Below are 17,247 nucleotides of genomic sequence, written 5' to 3' on the forward strand. Positions count from 1 at the left end.
TTCCTCTATCAGCGAAATCAATAAGGAAGCGCGAAAATTTAAAACGTGTAATTTGGTAAAGGAAAAATAAATTAGATTACAAGCAGCTAAAACATTTGGAAAGTTGAAGAAAACAGAAACGTGAATGCTGCATAAGGGAAGTACAAGTCTTCATTGTCATTCGAATGTCGGTATAGATATTTGGTTAATTATATGAAAATGTAGACCAAGTTTCAAGTAAATCTGACCACAAACAAAAATCTTCTATGCAAATTTTACTACCCCATTGGGGTTAAATTTCGAAATATCCTCCTTTTTCTTGTATATATCATAAAATAAATTTCTGTTTCAGCTATCTAGGCGCAAGCTCGAACGTTGATGAGTCAGTAATGTTTATTTTTCTATACCTAGATAACATTAAATTCACCTATAATTATTATTTCATTGTGAAGATAAGTGAAGTTTTCAGTGTTATACTTTTAGAGAGTAAATGAATAAATAGTGTAGTAAGTCCTCATAGGTCTATATCAAGGTAAAACTGACCTTTGGAAGCATTTAAAATATTTTTTAAACTTTCATTTCTTTAAAAAAATTACTTAGTTAATTTATTGGTAGATATCCCATTTCCCACTGAACATTATAAAGTAACATTGTAACTTTACATTTACGCCTAAACCAAATAAACAAACTTATTAATTCTTTTTGCTATCGTTAGCGCAAAGGAATTTTTGGAATAATTTCAACGCCGTCATTCTCTAGTCACTGACAAATACATCAGTAGGAATGCAAAGGGAATTACATAATGTATACTTTGTATTCCACAATTATCAAATATTTTTAAGCATTTAAAGGAAGTATAGCATGACGTCCTTCAATTGCGGCAAACCAAACATTCATAAAATTCACCATTGAATAACGAAAACAAAAGCTTTTGAGAATACATCAGTTGTTTTTACTTTAGTTTAATATAGATGAATAAATAAATAACATGTAGGTTTAAGAATGGTTTTAAGTAAGCAGTTTGCGTTATTCTTATAATGGTTTTTCATCGATTCTCGAAAACTATTACGATTACCAAAGACAGCAATGGAACAGGTATAGTGGAATAACAAATTTTATTGTTTTACGGTACCTGAAAGTATGGGTTTATTTATTATTTATTAATTTAAGGTGGGTTGGGGTATAGACATGTTCAAGTGGTTCTATTATTTTTTCTCATATCGTTTGGGTACGCAATGAGAGTGTGCTTATCAGTAGGAATCGTTGCAATGACTGATAGCTCAGTTAATCCAGATTTCCCGGTAAGTAAATTTTATATTTTTCTCGGTATTCCTTGCCTTTTATCAATTAATTAATTGACAGATCAGTATAAATTAGTTGTAAGAAGACAGTAGAAACCTAATCGTACCGCCATCTGACTGTGAAACGATGAAGCGCATTAATTTCCACAATTAAAACATTTTTCACAAGTATTTTTTGGCAAAATTTAAATTGATTTCTAATAATAAGCAAAATATCAATGTATGTAGGTATTATATTATTTGGTGGCAAAATCCACCTGTACAGGCTAAGCTCCTTCTTTTCTTCTATCATTCAATTTCGCGATTTTGACTCCGTCCCAAAATTATTTTCAAATCGTTGTCACATCTAATTCGATAAAATAACAGTCAAAGTTTGACCTGCAATGCAGCAATTGGAAATATTCCCGTATGAGGAAGCGAAATTTTATTTTGTCAGAAACATCTATTTAATATTCTCTCTAAGAGCCAACGTCTTTGATTTGCTTTTAAAGACTTAAGAAGAATTCATTGTTTCATTTTATTATTAGAAATAGGGTGTGTATATACTGAGTGTCACAGGAAACAATATGAGATAAATTTTCAAAAAAAGCCTTAAATACCAGAGGTCCTCTACCTTCTTGTTTCCTTCTGACTCTATCTTCTTGAGCACCTCATAAATACAAACTCTTCAGTCCAAAAACTGGTTAGACACGCACCTCCACCCCTTCTTATCCTAAGTCAATCTTCGCATTTACCAAAAACCAAACCACCCCATATCCCCAGCTATATACGATTAGTGCCTAATCTAATTTAGATCTTTCTAGTCTGTACTCCTGTTTCTGATCTAATATGTCTATTCACTTTTCAGAAGGTGTCCCACTGTCCTTTCTCTCCCTTTTTCTTATTGACTTCTTTCTTCCAATACATCCCCATTTGTAACTTGATCTATCTAAGGTATTTTTATCGTCTTCCTATAACAGCACATCTTTCCTATTTTTTGCCCCATTACAGAGTGGCACTCCACCCGGATAGTTACTTACGTGTTTAATAAACTTTTTAGAATTTCAAAATTAAACAATTATTGCTACTGCATTTTAGACATACCAATGGACTGATAAGAGTACAATACTATCTTCGTTCTTTTGGGGCTACGTTGTAGCCCAGGTAGCTGCTGGAATTGTTATCAAGAAAACAGGAACACAATGGTTACTTTTTGGTTCAATGTTTCTCAGTGCTCTGACCTCTGTTCTTATCCCAGTGGCCGCTTCCACGGGATCGTGGGCAGTTATGGTTTGCAGGATATTTCAAGGACTTGCTCAGGGTGCTTTCTTTCCTGGTTGTCACGTAATGCTCAGTAAATGGGCACCACCATCAGAAAGATCAATTCTAGGGACACTAACATACGCTGGTATGGCGAATTTATTAGCGATTAGAAGGTTTCAAATGCAAATGTGTTTTAATTTTATTTGAAGGAAATTCTTTCGGTACAATCATTTCAATGCCAACGACGGGTTGGATTGCCAACAGTAACGCGGGATGGCCAACTGCATTTTATCTATTTGGGGCGCTGGGGTTTTTATGGTGCATTTTTTGGGTAATTTTTGGAAGTGAGAGCCCTGCCAAACATAAAAGTATCAGCGAGGCTGAGAAAAACTACATTGAAACTTCTTTAGGAAGTTCAAACATTCAAATACCGGTAAGGATTCGTTCTCTAGATAGTACATGAAATCTAGTTTTTGAATTTGAAGGTAAATTTGTTTTACTAGTTTTCGGAAGTACCGTGGTTATCCATTCTAAAATCGATTCCAGTATGGGCTACTTTTATCACTGCATGCGCCCACAACTGGGGATTTTTTACTATTCTAACCGAAATGCCATTGTATCTTAGTGGAGTACATGGCTTCAACATCTCGCAGGTAATAATGTCAATATCTCACAAGAGTGATCCAGTTTTTTAACTTCTTTTATATAAAAATTTAGTAAGAGACGTAAATAATGCAGAATAACTCGTAAATTTATATTACCTTTAGATAACTTGGTTTTCAGAACGGACTTCTTTCAGCTTGTCCTTATTTAGCCATGTGGATTATGAGCTTTGTATTTGGGGCTATGACGGATGCGTTAATTAATAAAAAACTTGTTTCGGTTGGAATTGGTCGAAAAATTGCCAATACAATAAGTACCTTCACAACTAAATAGGCACAAAACATGACTTTACTTTTATTATTATGCTTTCAGGTCAAATTGGACCAGGAATTGCCCTTTTTTTACTAGGTGGTATTGGCTATTTAGGGCGTGGCGTGGCCATGGCATTGCTGATAATTGGTGTTGCCCTTAATGGTGCCCATCTAAGCGGTTTTCTAGTTAATCTTATCGACTTGTCCCCTACTTACGCAGGTGTTCTAATGAGTTTTACCAATGGTACATCACAAGTATGCTCCATCATTGCACCGCTGATAGTACAACTTCTTGTATTAGATAGCAGCGACAGCACACAATGGGCAAAAGTATTTTATATTGCTGGAGGCCTCTTCTTCTTTGGAAATATTGTGTTTGTCGTTTTTGGATCAGGAGAAAAACAACCATGGGACAGCAATAAGAAAGGTACGAGGGTGGATTGATAAGTTTCCGGCCTGACCAAGAAAAACAAGGTTTTTAAAAATTTTTTTTTTTTATTTCTCAACATAATCTCCTCCAAGGCTGATACATTTCTCATAGCGGTGTTCCAGTCTATTAATGCCATCTCTATAGACTGATTCGTCAAGCTCCTCAAAATAACCATTTACAGCTTCGATTACTTCTTCATTGTCCGCAAATCTCTTACCGCCAAGCCATTTTTTGAGATTAGGGAACAGAAAATAGTCACTCGGGGCTAGGTCTGGAGAGTAAGGAGGGTGCGGCATCAATTCAAACTTTAGATCGTTGATTTTAGCCGTCGCAACGATTGACGTGTGCGCTGGTGCGTTATCGTGATGAAACAAGATTTTTTTCTTCGCCAGATGAGGTCGTTTAATTTTCACCTCGTGGCTCAAACGTTGCAATAAGTCTGCGTAGTATTGACCAGTGATAGTATTACCCTTTGCAAGGTAATCAATGTATATAATACCTCTTGCATCCCAAAAAACAGTAGCCATAACCTTGTTCGCCGAAAAAATTGTTTTTGCCTTCTTTGGAGTTGGTTCCCCTGGTCCAATCCACTGTTTAGACTGTTCTTTGGTTTCAGGAGTGTAGTGGTGGACCCACGTTTCGTCAACGGTTACGAATCGACGCAAAAATTCGCTTGGATTACGCTTATACAATGACAAATTTGCGGTAGAAATGTTTTTTCGAATCAATTTTTGGTCGACTGTTAGCAAACGCGGCACCCATCTTGCACAGAGCTTTTCCATATGCAAATGTTGGTGCAAAATATGTTGCACACGTTCATATGACATCTTACAGGTCTCAGCTATCTCACGCACTTTCAATCTGCGGTCTCCCAGCACTATTTGATGAATTTTTTCGATCATATCTGGAGTTGTGACCTCAACGGGGCGTCCTGAGCGAGGCCCATCAGAGGTGCTCACACGACCCTTTTTAAACTCGGAAACCCACTGCTTAACGGTTGAATATGACGGGGAGGATGTCCCCAGTGTTGAGTCCATCTCTTTTTTAATTTCCTTCGGCGTTAACCCCTTCAAATAAAAGTATTTGATGACAGCACGATTTTCCTGCTTTTCCATTTTTACGAAAACCACAGAGGCGTCTTGTTCAGCGTGCTGTCAAACCTACACTAGCAAGGAGATCGGGCTGAAACTATAGCTACAAGCTATCCAAGGATGGTACTATAGAATGTCACCTCAAGGTAGGCCTAGTGGCGTCATCTCTTGGTTAGGCCGGAAACTTATCAATCCACCCTCGTACTTACTGATCATCATCATAAGGTCGTTAGTCCTAAGACTGGTTGGTCACGCACCTCCACTGTTTTCTATCCTGGGCTTACACGACGAAAAAAGGATGAACAAAAAAATTAATTTGGCGCAATAATTCAGTTATATTGTAAATTAAACAAAGAACCCTTTTTTCCTAACTTGCTCTAAATTCCTTAGGTCTAGAGAACCCTGACGAAATATAGAATGTGTTAGTGGACATCTCTCTCCCTTTTTATTCATTTATTTATTTATTATTAAACTTATTTTTCCTTTTCAGATGAAAAAGCAGAACCAACGAAAGAGAGAAGTTCTTCAACCGCTTAGCGTGTTTGAATAAAATTATTCAACACGATATTAAAAATGATTTTTAATTTGTCCAAAAAGTCAGTGGAAATTCAGCTAATTATTATTTAACTGACGGTGAGATGTCACATAAAAATATTTTTATTTATAGTACCCACCTTCATATAATTCACCGTTATTGTAGAATAAAGAATTGGAAATAAAATAGATGTAAGTACACTTATTACAAAATTGTATCTGTATGTAAAGGTTTGAAAATATTCGGCTGTGTTAATATTTTTAAGTTATTCTGAAAAGAAAATAAAATATAAATGTAACGATAAATGTATTGTTTATAAGAAGTCATTTTAATTGATTAAATATTCGTTCAACTAATTCCTTTTTATTTGTTATACAATATTACAATAATGAAACAACATGAAGTGCGTGTTTCTAAAAATCTACATACACCTCTACAGTCTACACAATTAGGTGTGTGGTGTTCGGAATTTACTTCAAAATTGCAGCAACATTAATTTAATTTCAATTTTAATTGCTCGAATTTCTCACATGAGGATTAAAATTTTAGATTACATTATATTTCAAAATCGTTTTTTTGATTTCCTTTCTATTTCGCACTTCTTTCTTTTCATTCTTCGATAAAAATATATCTCAAACAGAAAGACCACCAATCCCGCCAAGTTTCCAACCATCAATAGAATAAATACTGCTTCCAACTCCAACAGAGTCAGTTTGCTATTTGCTTTTCTGCTTTGGGTGATTTCTTCTTCCTCTGAATCGTACTTTAGTTTAGCTGCAAAAATTTCCTTCTCCCATTTCATGATGAAACCGGCTGACGTCATGGCGGAAACTAATTTGCCCAGGACCGGTTTCAGTGGAAATCCTTTCCACATTAACATTCCTAAACTGTATGTGATCACGCTGTTCTTAAAGCAGTATAGCAACGGTTCCCCATCAGGTGATCTGTAATTATTTAGGGCGTATTTCATGTAAAGCCTCGGAGACCCCATTGCAGCATTCCTCTCGTATGCAACCTTTCGAAGGCACGCTGGTACATCATCGCAGGTTGCCATTTTATCAGATATTATTTTTGAAATCGAATCATCTTCGGTTCGATCAATGAAATATCTTTTAGTGTTTGGAAGAAACAGGATAGTATAGTTGTTCTCGACAATGTCAGAAAATGATTGGACTTGTTTCCCGTATCTGGGTTTGGTAAGAAAACTGACCAAAGAAGTTTGATAGGCAACGGTGGCATGCAAACAAAACAATACCCAAACGAAAAAGATCATCCGAATCGTAAAGGTAATGGGCTGCTTGATGGGGTTGCTTACCAAAACGGCAAAACAAGCTTGGACAGTATTTTCCAAATTCTTGAAATATCTCAATTCCTTGAAAGTATATTTGGAAAAGATCCACAATGAAAGGCTTACAATGAGAAACCCCATGACAACGACACACCACGCTTCTAATGACATAACGTCGATAAGTTTTTCCCACTGGGACTTATCCAGAGCATGGGGAACGCACATGGTGACGTCTTCCAGGAAGTCATAAGGCACAATGTCGTAATATTTCAATCTTTCCAAAGTAACAGAAAACGCACCAATCAGGATGTCAATGAATTCGTTCTGGAGATACAACAGTGAACCAGTTGCAGTACCGTTTTCCTCAATTACACCCCAATCGCTTTTACTTATAGCTGCTGAATAATCGACTCGAAAATTGGAAACGTTGGACATAAAATTCATCATACTTATTTCCAAACCGTGTCGGAAAATGAGCTCCCCGTTATTATTTTTGTTTACCGGTGGCATCGCATAAGGTGGAAAAACAATAACCCTGACCTTTACTCTACATCTGTGAAGGTTTTTGGGAATCTTATTTTCGAATAAATCTGTTTTAAACTTGTATTTTCCGAACCAGCAGCTATTAATTACTTCAATGCTTTCGCTGGGATCGCCGCAATACTTTCCCTTGTAAGGAAAATAGGAATAAATATCAAACTTCTTACTGTCGTTAGCCCGTGGATAATAGATAAGACCGTTGGTGACTTTGTAAGACCACAGCAGATTCGTAAAGTTTTTCATGACATTTAAACTGTCGTTAAACGTCCTTACAGTGATTATCCAAAATTGGGCATGAGGATTCCAATCTTGAGAGTGCTTTAGTCCCTTCAGATGATCCTGCAACTCAGTTGGATGTCTTACCTGTATGATATAGTCACTAATGCTTTTCAGAAACGTTCCACTTAAAGACTCTTTCGATTTTTTAACGATTACAGACCATTTGTCCTCGTCAAAGAGTGCTTTGAGAAGTATCCTATCAATGACCGCAGATGAACGAGATGACGAATCAACTTCTGTAAGAGCCAACGACACTTTTATGATCTCTCCAGCATCCACGTATTGTTTACATGCTTTCAAAACGCATTGGACCAACGATTCCCTAGCCAAAGTCTCATCTGGTAACGGATTTAACACACAATAGGCATTTTTTACCAAGAGTAATAACATTGACAATAGCCAATAAGGAAATTTCATAATTAACGCTTTCTGAATTCAATTTGTTAAACAGTAACAAAGTGACTTTACGTGCAAATGTCCGTTATTGGAATGAAAACACGGAATGTAGTGATTATGTAGCAAAAACGACTAACATGTTAAAGGGCAAGTCACTGATGTCTTGGAAAAATATTTTCTTTGCATGTTGATTTTACGTTCAATTAGTGATTTACAGGGGGTAGTCGTAAAGAAGGTGAATAGATGAGTACAAAGTTTATAAATGAAATTATTACTATGAGATATTAAAATTTCTGAAAATTTTCCAATAAATATATAACGAAATGTACCATATATCAAATTAACAAGCTTAGCTTCACTCATGTTAAGAAATAGTGCGGCACAGGCAGACGCACCATAGCAATATAATATTTATTGAGATATATTTATATCAATATTTTGTATTCTTGAGGACAGACCTACAGCAATTCAGGACTCTCCTGCTTCGCAATCCTAATATTTACAATTACAACATTTCTACTCTGGGCAAAAGGATTTCCAAAATCATTCATCATCATCTTTATAAGCCCTTCAGACCGAAAACTGGTTGAACACGTACCTCCACACTTATTTTTTATTTCAATCTTCGTATTTCTCTAACTATCTGTGGACTATAAACCCTCTTTACTCCTACTTCTGCTTCTAATATGTCTCGACTAGCCTTTCATCTCTGAGATGTGCTATGAACCTAGCTCATCCATTTCCTATTGACTTCTTTGTTCTCCTACCCTTTGTAATCCCTCTTCATTTTTAGCCGTTTCTTTTCACGGTATTTTAAACATCCCCCCATAACACCACATCTTACTATTAAACCCTTTACCACTACCCAATTTTCTTTTTTTTTTTAATAACCCGAACATTTTAGTTTATAATTAAAAAACTTCCCCTGGTAGTAAAAAGATGGTTATTTTGATAGTGGACAGAAACATTAGACATTTTCCATGTCAACGTAAGGGACTAAGAGTGTCTTTAATTGCTGATTGAAGTTGCGATAAGCTTTACCGACTTACTACATTATGTATTCTGGCGACGATAATTATGTAATTATTTCGTGGCTTTAAAACCGTTTGTTTTGCGTTGTTTTTTTTGCATTCATTTACCCCCCTACTTGACAAAGTCTTATAAGCATCAGTTATTATTACTATTATCATTAAATTATTTGATCATAAAATTCGTTCGAATGTTTTTAAAATAGTTTAGTATCTTACTTTTTTAACAATTAGCATTCTTCTTAAAAAAGTATAACAGTCTGTAAATAAAAATAACAGTACCAAATACAAAATCAAGCAAGAATATTAATTTAGGTATTGCTGAACTTCTTGTCTACATTAAACTCTGAGAAATTTCAATTTTGAAGCATCTAAATTAAGCAAAGTTGTTAATAACTTTAAAAATTATTGAAAACATAACAATTTTTCAAAATAAGAGCTGATTACTTAGTAGTTCAAGTTAGTGGTTTTGTAAAAAAAAGCATCAATTATTTTTTAAAAGAAGTTAGTTTTAAAAAGTGCCAAAACTACAACTACAATACGTGGTATATGCAACTACTAATAATCGACTTCAACCAAGTATTGAAAGTTGCCTAGATAAACGTCAAAGTTTTAGTTTAGGTGACCTAACCTTTGTACTCAACCTTGATAAAATTACATTTAAACAAGGTTTTTTCAAACTTACTTGACGAAATGTATGGTTATTTTGTGAAACTTTGTTTAAGAAGCAGATACAATGAGAAATTATTTTGGAATACACAAATCAACATATCATTTTACAAATTACAGGCAGCACAAAATTACCTATATTTGCACAAAACAGTACTCTTCTGATGTTAAAATTACCTTAGGAAATATTACAAAAGTAGTTAAACTTCCCAAGAATCCTCAATATGTACCTCAGTCTTACTGTAAGTTATTTTTGAAATTACATTAAAATAATCATCGCTCATCAAAACGTTGTAGTACAAGAAAACTGTGGTCAAAGCACATTACATCATTTAAGATGGATGATGCAGAAGGATATTTTAGGACAGGATATTTTCCTGTTAGGCCCCCCTGGTCCAAAGAAACGAAATATTGCTATGCAGTATTTAGAACTAACTAGCAGAGAAGTAGAATACGTTGCCTTGAGTAGAGACACAACAGAGTCTGATTTAAAACAAAGAAGAGAAATAGCATCTGGAACAGCCAAATATTTTGATCAGGTCTGAGCTCATCATTCAACTGCAGTTTACAATATAACTATAATGTTTTTATTTACTATTTTAGAGTGCTGTTAGAGCTGCCACACAGGGTAGTGTTTTGGTGCTAGAAGGCATTGAGAAAGCTGAGAGAAATGTGCTCCCAGTATTAAATAATCTTTTAGAAAATAGAGAAATGCATTTAGAAGATGGTAGACTACTTATACCTGCTTCTCGTTATGATAAGTTATTACAGGTAACTACTACCTAACTACTTCACTATTGAATATTAATATCTTATGTCTTAAAAATAATTGTACAGTGTTATATTACTGTTAGTAGAACATTAAAGTAATTCATGTGGAGGCAAAAGTATTTAAATTTAATCATTTAGTAAGTTTTTGCACACTTATTAGGTCACAGATATATGTACCTTGTGTAACAGTTTGGGATGACTGGTTACATGGCTGATTTATTAGTATATTGTTAATTTTTTCTTTCTGTTCCAGGAACATGGTAAAGAGGAACTTGACAAATGGAAATTGGTAAGGGTCAGTGAAGATTTTCGTGTAATAGCTCTAGGACTTCCTGTTCCAAAGTAAATACCTTTTTAAAAACCATAATAAGTATTTAAGCATAATTTTGTTCTTCTAGTAAAAACAATGATCTACCAATTTAACAGAATTCATAACATATTTCTTTTTTCAAGGTATATTGGAAATCCATTGGATCCCCCTTTAAGGTCAAGGTTTCAAGCCAGAAATGTAGATGTAGACACTTACCAGGTAAAGTGAAACTTATTAGTAAAATGATGTTTTTTATTGTTTTGTCCAAACTGAGTGGGAGTATTAATAAAGTTATTATATATATATTATATAATTAAATGGGAATCGTCGCACCTAACAAAAAATTAAATGTCGTTTATAGTAAACTACTGCTAACTAAAGGATAAACAAATAAAACTAATTTACTTATCGTTAGTAATAGTTGTATTACTACTACTAAATATTATTTCTTATATTTTCTACTACTAATTAACAACATAAATAAAATTGTATCGATGAGCGTCATCGCGCAAAAACTACTGGATAGATGTTGATCATTTTTATGACTGATGATGATCATCTTTATCCAATAAAAATTATCAGGATGTTCCTGTTTAATATGAAGTTAATGATATTTAATACAACGATGATCCCAACGGGTGTAGCTATACATGTTCCTTAGCACTAAAAAGAGGGGGCAGAGGACAAGGTACCTATGCGGATAAGGGAAAGCTTTCTACTTCTGCCTCATAGTAAAATACGCAACAGACGCAACACGATGGTGTACAAAGCATAGTAACTTTTTATGCAAATGGCAGTTTATAAATTACTTAATTGAAAGAAAATGTTAAATTAAATTAATTTAAAATATACCCAGCAAAACAGCTTGCATTCACGATATGCTTTTTAGAATATACCATACAATTAAAACACCAAATTCTACTTTAACCAGAATTAAACGATATATATTTTATTATCTTTTTATATTGACGCTTATTTTTTTCTTATTTCCTTTATTGTCAGGAACGCCTCGACTTATAAATTCAAGCAAATTGAAATCCTTAAATTAGGGACTTTAAAAATTGTTATAGTGCAGTTATTTATGAATGAGTTAACTGCGCAACAACAAAAGGAAGAATTTTATTGCATCTTGCGCGTTTCCGGCTTCAAGATATTCCGCAATTTCAGAAGGAGCTCAATCGGTCGTGGGCCTGTCGCTCGCTCTATTTAATCGTTGTCGTACCGACCATTCCGATGTCGCCAAAATAAAACTCGCGTGACAAAGTGTCGTCATTAGCATGGAATTTTATAGTAAAAAAATAGGGGTGTTTTCGATTCAAGAATTTAGTTATAAATAACCCCGCTATTCGAGCAAGTCAACGGAACCGGAAAAAAGCTTCATTCTTTTTATTGAAAGTGATTTTCATGAGTTTTTGAAAGTTATTTTTACGCGACAATAATAATTTGTTTAAAAAGTGCTTTTTGTGTAAAGCATAAAGGAACAGTTACCACAGTCAAGCACTTTTGAAGATTGCTTATTTATCATAATGTTGGATGAAGAGTAACAAAAAAGGGGCGAAAATAAATATGGTTGGAAACAGATGGCAATCAAGTAGTCGATCTTTATCGGTTCGAACGATTTGGGTCGACGGCCACAGGCACGTTGTTTTATTCGACAAAGACCCATATGTGAAATCGCATCAAAGACAAATCACGCAATCGCTTTATTCTGAAAACGATTCTATCTCCAAGTCCCCATCGCCGCTTCCTGAATCACCTCCTCAGACGATTCTGCAGATCTCCACGGCTCGCTTATTCCACAATCGATCAAAAACTGTTCAAACGAAACGCGAATTAACCATATACAGTCCAGAACTTAATTCAACAAGCGAAGTATTGATAGAAAGTCATCCCCTTAAACAAATGAAACTTCAAAATTTAGAATGGACAACTTGTGGATTAAAGTTATCCAAAAGTTTCGATTATGAAGTGGACCATGTCCAAAATTCCAATGTTCCTATAAATTCGTTAAAACAAAGTTTCTTGGAAAACGACTCCCTTAGCGAAAGAGTGTTGCATTGGCTTGACTTGGCGGCCATAAATGAAACCAACCCTTCACCAGATTTGGCGAAAGAAGAAAGGAGGAGTAAGTCGAAAAGTGCGGTTGTTCACGATCCAACTTTAATTCATAATAATAAACATTCAACGACTTCAAAAATCCCAAAACGAAATGCTAAAAGTGCGGCAACAACTACAGATAAAATTGGACATAAAACTAACATCGAACAAAATCTGGAGACGTCTAAAAATACAATTTTACATCATAAAAACAAGCCACTCACAAAACATGTATGGACTGATGAGAATATAGAAGAATCCAGACCATCTTCAAGCAAAGACAGCGCTTCTCGATCTTGTGATGATTTCAACACCGAAAAACATGTTATTTCAGAAGCAACAGTAGACACTTCTAATAAATATAAACATCAAAATCCATCTTCCAATATTGATCATAACGATCAAAATCGTTCCAATGGTACTCAGAAAATAAAGAAAACCGACTCATCCAAAAAAGAAATTCACATATTTATACCAACTTTTGATACTATTGGAACTGACACAGAAAGTAATATGAGCAGTACTTTTAATGTAAACAGTCATATATTTGTTAACAGTTGATGAAGTATTTAATAAACATTTTGCATTGAATTACCTAAAAGTTTACTTTTTTTTATTCTGGTTAAATTCCTTATTGCTTTTCAAATAGTAAAACAATTCATTTATTGACGCCTTTGATAGTGCCAAAAAGTAAGTGTAAGTAGTTAATATTATAATGCACTCTCACTAATTACTGTTAATAATCTGATGATTGGTATTTACCTTTGACCTTTTTCGGTAAACCTTGGAAAGGCTAGACAGACGACAAACCATTATTACCGTTTTCCTGTTTCATTATTTCTAATTTCCACTTCACAGTATGTTACTGTTTTGGAATTTGACCCAAATTTTTGTCATGAAAACTTGATTAATCAGCTTCAATCTACTATCCCTCTTTGGATAGGTTGTTGAACCTCTAATGACAATATTTACGAACAAAGAACGTTAAACGTGGTGTCGTTCACTTTTTTCTTGAACAAAGCCTCCTTGAAATGCGAGGTGTTTCAGTTTTTGCAACCCTTTATTCAAGGGCTGCATTAAATAATTAAATTGCTCCCCATTGTTAGTTGAGAATTTTTCTGCGCCACCAGGCAGTGCATTAAAAAGGTAACTAAGGCACTTTAATAATGATACGAATTTGTCAATTTTGAAGATTGTCCCTAATCGAACAAATGTACAAATAAATTAGTTTGTGGATTACATGATTAGATATTAGTATATTTATTTTTTTTTCGTTTAAATAATGTTTTAAAAATTAGCTAAAGACTAAGGAGTTTTAAACGCAATAGAATTGAGAGTTTTCATGCAAAATCAGCGTAAATAAAGTTAACACAAACTATAATATTTGCAATTAGCCGACAATGTTACGTTTTATATTCCAATCGCATACATTTGAGCGTGGCTTAAAACAAATATTGCGTGTTCTGGAGTCGTAAAGTGACAATTTAACGTTTCCTGAATGGTTTGCCAACTAATGCGTCCCCATGTCAGGATAAGTGAAATTTCTGTGGTGTATATTGGGGGTACTATGTATGCTGTGCAATGCGGACACCGAGTTATAAAGTCAAAGCAACTGATATAATCACCCTCGGAAAATAAACAAACTATTTTGAAATAGTTAAGAAATAAAATTCCAACAAAACAGCTTAGCGTGAAAGATCAGAACCAAAATAGGGTTGCAAATAATTTTATTGATTTAAAATCAACATCAATCATTTTATATCAAAATATATACAACCCCATTTTGTTTCTGATCTTTTACACGTTTTTATAAGAGAAGTAAATGGAATCCATAGTTTCTTTAGCTTTGGGTTCATCTAATAAGTGAAGTTTTTCAAATGGTTTTCTATTTTGGATTACACGCACTTATTAGTTCACCACAATATCTTGTTCTTTTCAGTTTCCCACAGCTGGCGTATATCAATTCGATATTGTTTTGCGGGCTGATTTGTCGTAATTCTTAAAATTTCGTAGTTCCTTTCTAAAGGTACGATAAGTGGTGATTTGGCAGGTGCTGATATCAATTTGGAAGTTCAAAATTCCATGGACCATGACATTGAACCCGGAAAACAATGTCGATCCAATATTTTAGATTATTCATTTCCAACAACTTTAGAATTTTTTGGATTCTCATCAGTTAAAGAATTAGAAGGTATTCATATATATATAGTATAAAATTCAACTGCAATTTCTAAACAGTTTGTGTTAATACCACAATATCGTGACGAATAATCGATTAAAAGAGAATTGGGTTTTCCTAATTTAAGTTCTTTTTTGGTCATCATTTTGTAATAACTAAAATCCGCAATTACTTCAAGAGTAAATTAACTGTGGTAATTGATATATTGCAAGGGTAATTGAAACTAGTTGCATGTCGGCTGGCAATTGAAACGGATAAGGTAATCGCTTCAGTTGGATGACTTTTACAAATTCGTCCGGTTAATGGGCTTAGATTGCAACGATAGTTTTAGGAATTGAAGTCAATTTTCAGCGGAACGCGCGTGTAAACAGTCCAAGTTTACATTTTTTAAATTCTTATTTCTGCTTAAATTAGAAAACTACTTATAAAAAAACCATAATGGCTGCAAAATCAGGAATATAAATACTTTTATGAGAATTTAGTTCTCGCATTTTCCTGTGTAGTTTTTATGTAAAAGTTTGAGTTTCACTCGCTTGCCGATGATTTTACACTTTTTCAAAATCAAATTAATTGAAATATATAAGTAGAACCCTTTCATTTAATATCCTATCTGATGTCTTACGTTTCGATCTGTTATTTACTCCCCTGTTTGTAAACATGTCCTCCAACTGTGAAATTTAATTGCATTTTACTAATTACCAAAACAATAAACCGTAATGTACAAACACCGAAATCCTGCTTTCTTCCATTTTTTAGTGCGGAGCCCTCTATCAAAATGAAAATTTTCATTAATAGTCTAATTACAAATAAATTTTAACTTGCAGGAATATCTTTCGTTGCTTAAAGATATAGCACCCACCCTCCCATTTCAAAAAATCGAAAGCCTTGTTTCGGCAGCTTTTGCTTTAAATAGCAAAGAAAGTTTAGCAATGGGTTTACCCGATTTTCCTGTTGAAAATTTAAAATTTGCCGTCAAAATATTGGTAAGAAAATTGAAAACAATACAAAACATCTAATTTGTATTTCAATGTTTATCTTATAGGAAAACAACCCCGGTGTAACAGTTCACGACGTAATTTCTTATTTATATCCATATTACCTTCTTCCAAAGTCGAGTATTAAATCTGTAGAGATACTACTGGAGCAATTTAAAATAATGTCAAAAAATAAACAAACAATTTCATTAAGTAATTTAAGCCAGAGTTTTAAGAACCTCCTTAAGAATAAAGAAACCAAAACCTTTATTGAAACACCATATCAACAACAAATATTAGAAAAAATGTTGCAAAGCACAAAAGTGACTGATTTGTGTGTGATAGGACCCAAAGGCTGCGGCAAAAGCATTTTAACTTCTCAACTTTCAAATCTTGTGAACAAAGACACGGAAGATATAGTTTTATATCACGATATGACTTCCAGAGATTTGATACAACAAAGAACTACCCTTGAAAATGGAGACACTGTATGGAGATTTTCTCCACTAATAACAGCGGCTTTGGAGGGCAAAATTGCCGTACTTGACGGTATTCATAGGATACATTCAAGCACACTTTCTGTATTGCACAGGTACATCACAATTTTGATGTAAATGTATATATATTTATCCTTCTATATTAATCTATATTCCAGACTTGTACACGATAGAGAATTACAACTTTATGATGGCAAACGTTTGATTAGTTCTGAGAAATATGACAAAATTAAAGAAAACTATGGTCTTTCTGACGAACAACTTCATGAAAGCGGTATTTTAAAAATTCATTCCGGTTTCCAAATTATAGCTCTAGGGGAGCCCCCGACGACTCAAGGCGTAACCAACTGGTTAACTCCAGAAGTAATCAGTTTGTTTTTGTTTCAAGAAGTCAGGCCTTTACTGAAACAAGAAGAAACCGAAATAATATCAAAAGCAGTAAGAATTTTTGAATTAGTTTGCACACTAGGCGAAAAATTAGGAAATATGAATTGGAAAGGAAATTTTTTAAGAGACGCTCATTTTCTAATTAGTACATGATATATCTTAGGTGTTAAAGGTCCTTCCTTTGTTTCTACTTTTTTTTAATTTGAATCTGAATTCTATTGCTTGCATTTTCGCCTAGTATGAAGATGATCTTATAATGTAAAATTTATTTATAAATAAATAATCGTTTCAGTTCGGGCCGATATGTAATTCAATGAAACAGTTGATAGAATTGGCGCAT

The 17,247-nt window shown here is 34.0% G+C and overlaps 2 protein-coding genes across 3 annotated transcripts in view; both read left to right on the forward strand.

Annotated features, from left to right (window-relative positions):
* Positions 1 to 901: 901 nt before the first annotated feature.
* On the forward strand, positions 902 to 5,844 carry LOC108743073 (putative inorganic phosphate cotransporter). Of its 2 annotated transcripts, none has more exons than XM_018478492.1 (8): positions 902 to 1,074; positions 1,150 to 1,280; positions 2,358 to 2,667; positions 2,732 to 2,955; positions 3,026 to 3,175; positions 3,306 to 3,438; positions 3,498 to 3,863; positions 5,448 to 5,844. In XM_018478492.1, the coding sequence occupies exons 1-8, from the start codon at positions 1,017 to 1,019 to the stop codon at positions 5,492 to 5,494; spliced, it is 1,419 nt and encodes a 472-aa protein (XP_018333994.1). In that variant the 5' UTR covers positions 902 to 1,016; the 3' UTR covers positions 5,495 to 5,844. The 2 variants fall into 2 exon arrangements, with proteins under 2 accessions (XP_018333994.1, XP_018333995.1); XM_018478493.1 differs by having other exon boundaries at positions 3,498 to 3,910; positions 5,448 to 5,461.
* A 3,791-nt stretch (positions 5,845 to 9,635) lies between these two features.
* Positions 9,636 to 17,247, forward strand: part of LOC108743075 (von Willebrand factor A domain-containing protein 8) — an 11,095-nt gene continuing 3,483 nt past the window's right edge. Inside the window, exons 1-9 of the mRNA XM_025977765.1 lie at positions 9,636 to 9,934; positions 9,990 to 10,231; positions 10,296 to 10,463; positions 10,717 to 10,805; positions 10,917 to 10,992; positions 15,874 to 16,032; positions 16,092 to 16,615; positions 16,679 to 16,958; positions 17,200 to 17,241. Of these exons, the coding sequence (XP_025833550.1) occupies positions 9,760 to 9,934; positions 9,990 to 10,231; positions 10,296 to 10,463; positions 10,717 to 10,805; positions 10,917 to 10,992; positions 15,874 to 16,032; positions 16,092 to 16,615; positions 16,679 to 16,958; positions 17,200 to 17,241 (1,755 nt within the window). The 5' untranslated portion in view covers positions 9,636 to 9,759. The remainder of the gene's footprint in view (positions 9,935 to 9,989; positions 10,232 to 10,295; positions 10,464 to 10,716; positions 10,806 to 10,916; positions 10,993 to 15,873; positions 16,033 to 16,091; positions 16,616 to 16,678; positions 16,959 to 17,199; positions 17,242 to 17,247) is intronic.

The sequence above is a fragment of the Agrilus planipennis genome, unplaced genomic scaffold (genome assembly GCF_000699045.2).
Source record: "Agrilus planipennis isolate EAB-ADULT unplaced genomic scaffold, Apla_2.0 scaffold395, whole genome shotgun sequence".
In the NCBI taxonomy this organism is placed as follows: domain Eukaryota; kingdom Metazoa; phylum Arthropoda; class Insecta; order Coleoptera; family Buprestidae; genus Agrilus; species Agrilus planipennis.

Coding starts and splice junctions, on each gene's coding strand:
- LOC108743073 (XM_018478492.1), top strand. CDS start 1,017: ATGGTTTTTCATCGATTCTCGAAAACTATTACGATTACCAAAGACAGC. Junction 1,075..1,149: donor CAAAGACAGCAATGGAACAG/GTATAGTGGAAT, acceptor TATTAATTTAAG/GTGGGTTGGGGTATAGACAT. Junction 3,864..5,447: donor ATGGGACAGCAATAAGAAAG/GTACGAGGGTGG, acceptor TTTCCTTTTCAG/ATGAAAAAGCAGAACCAACG.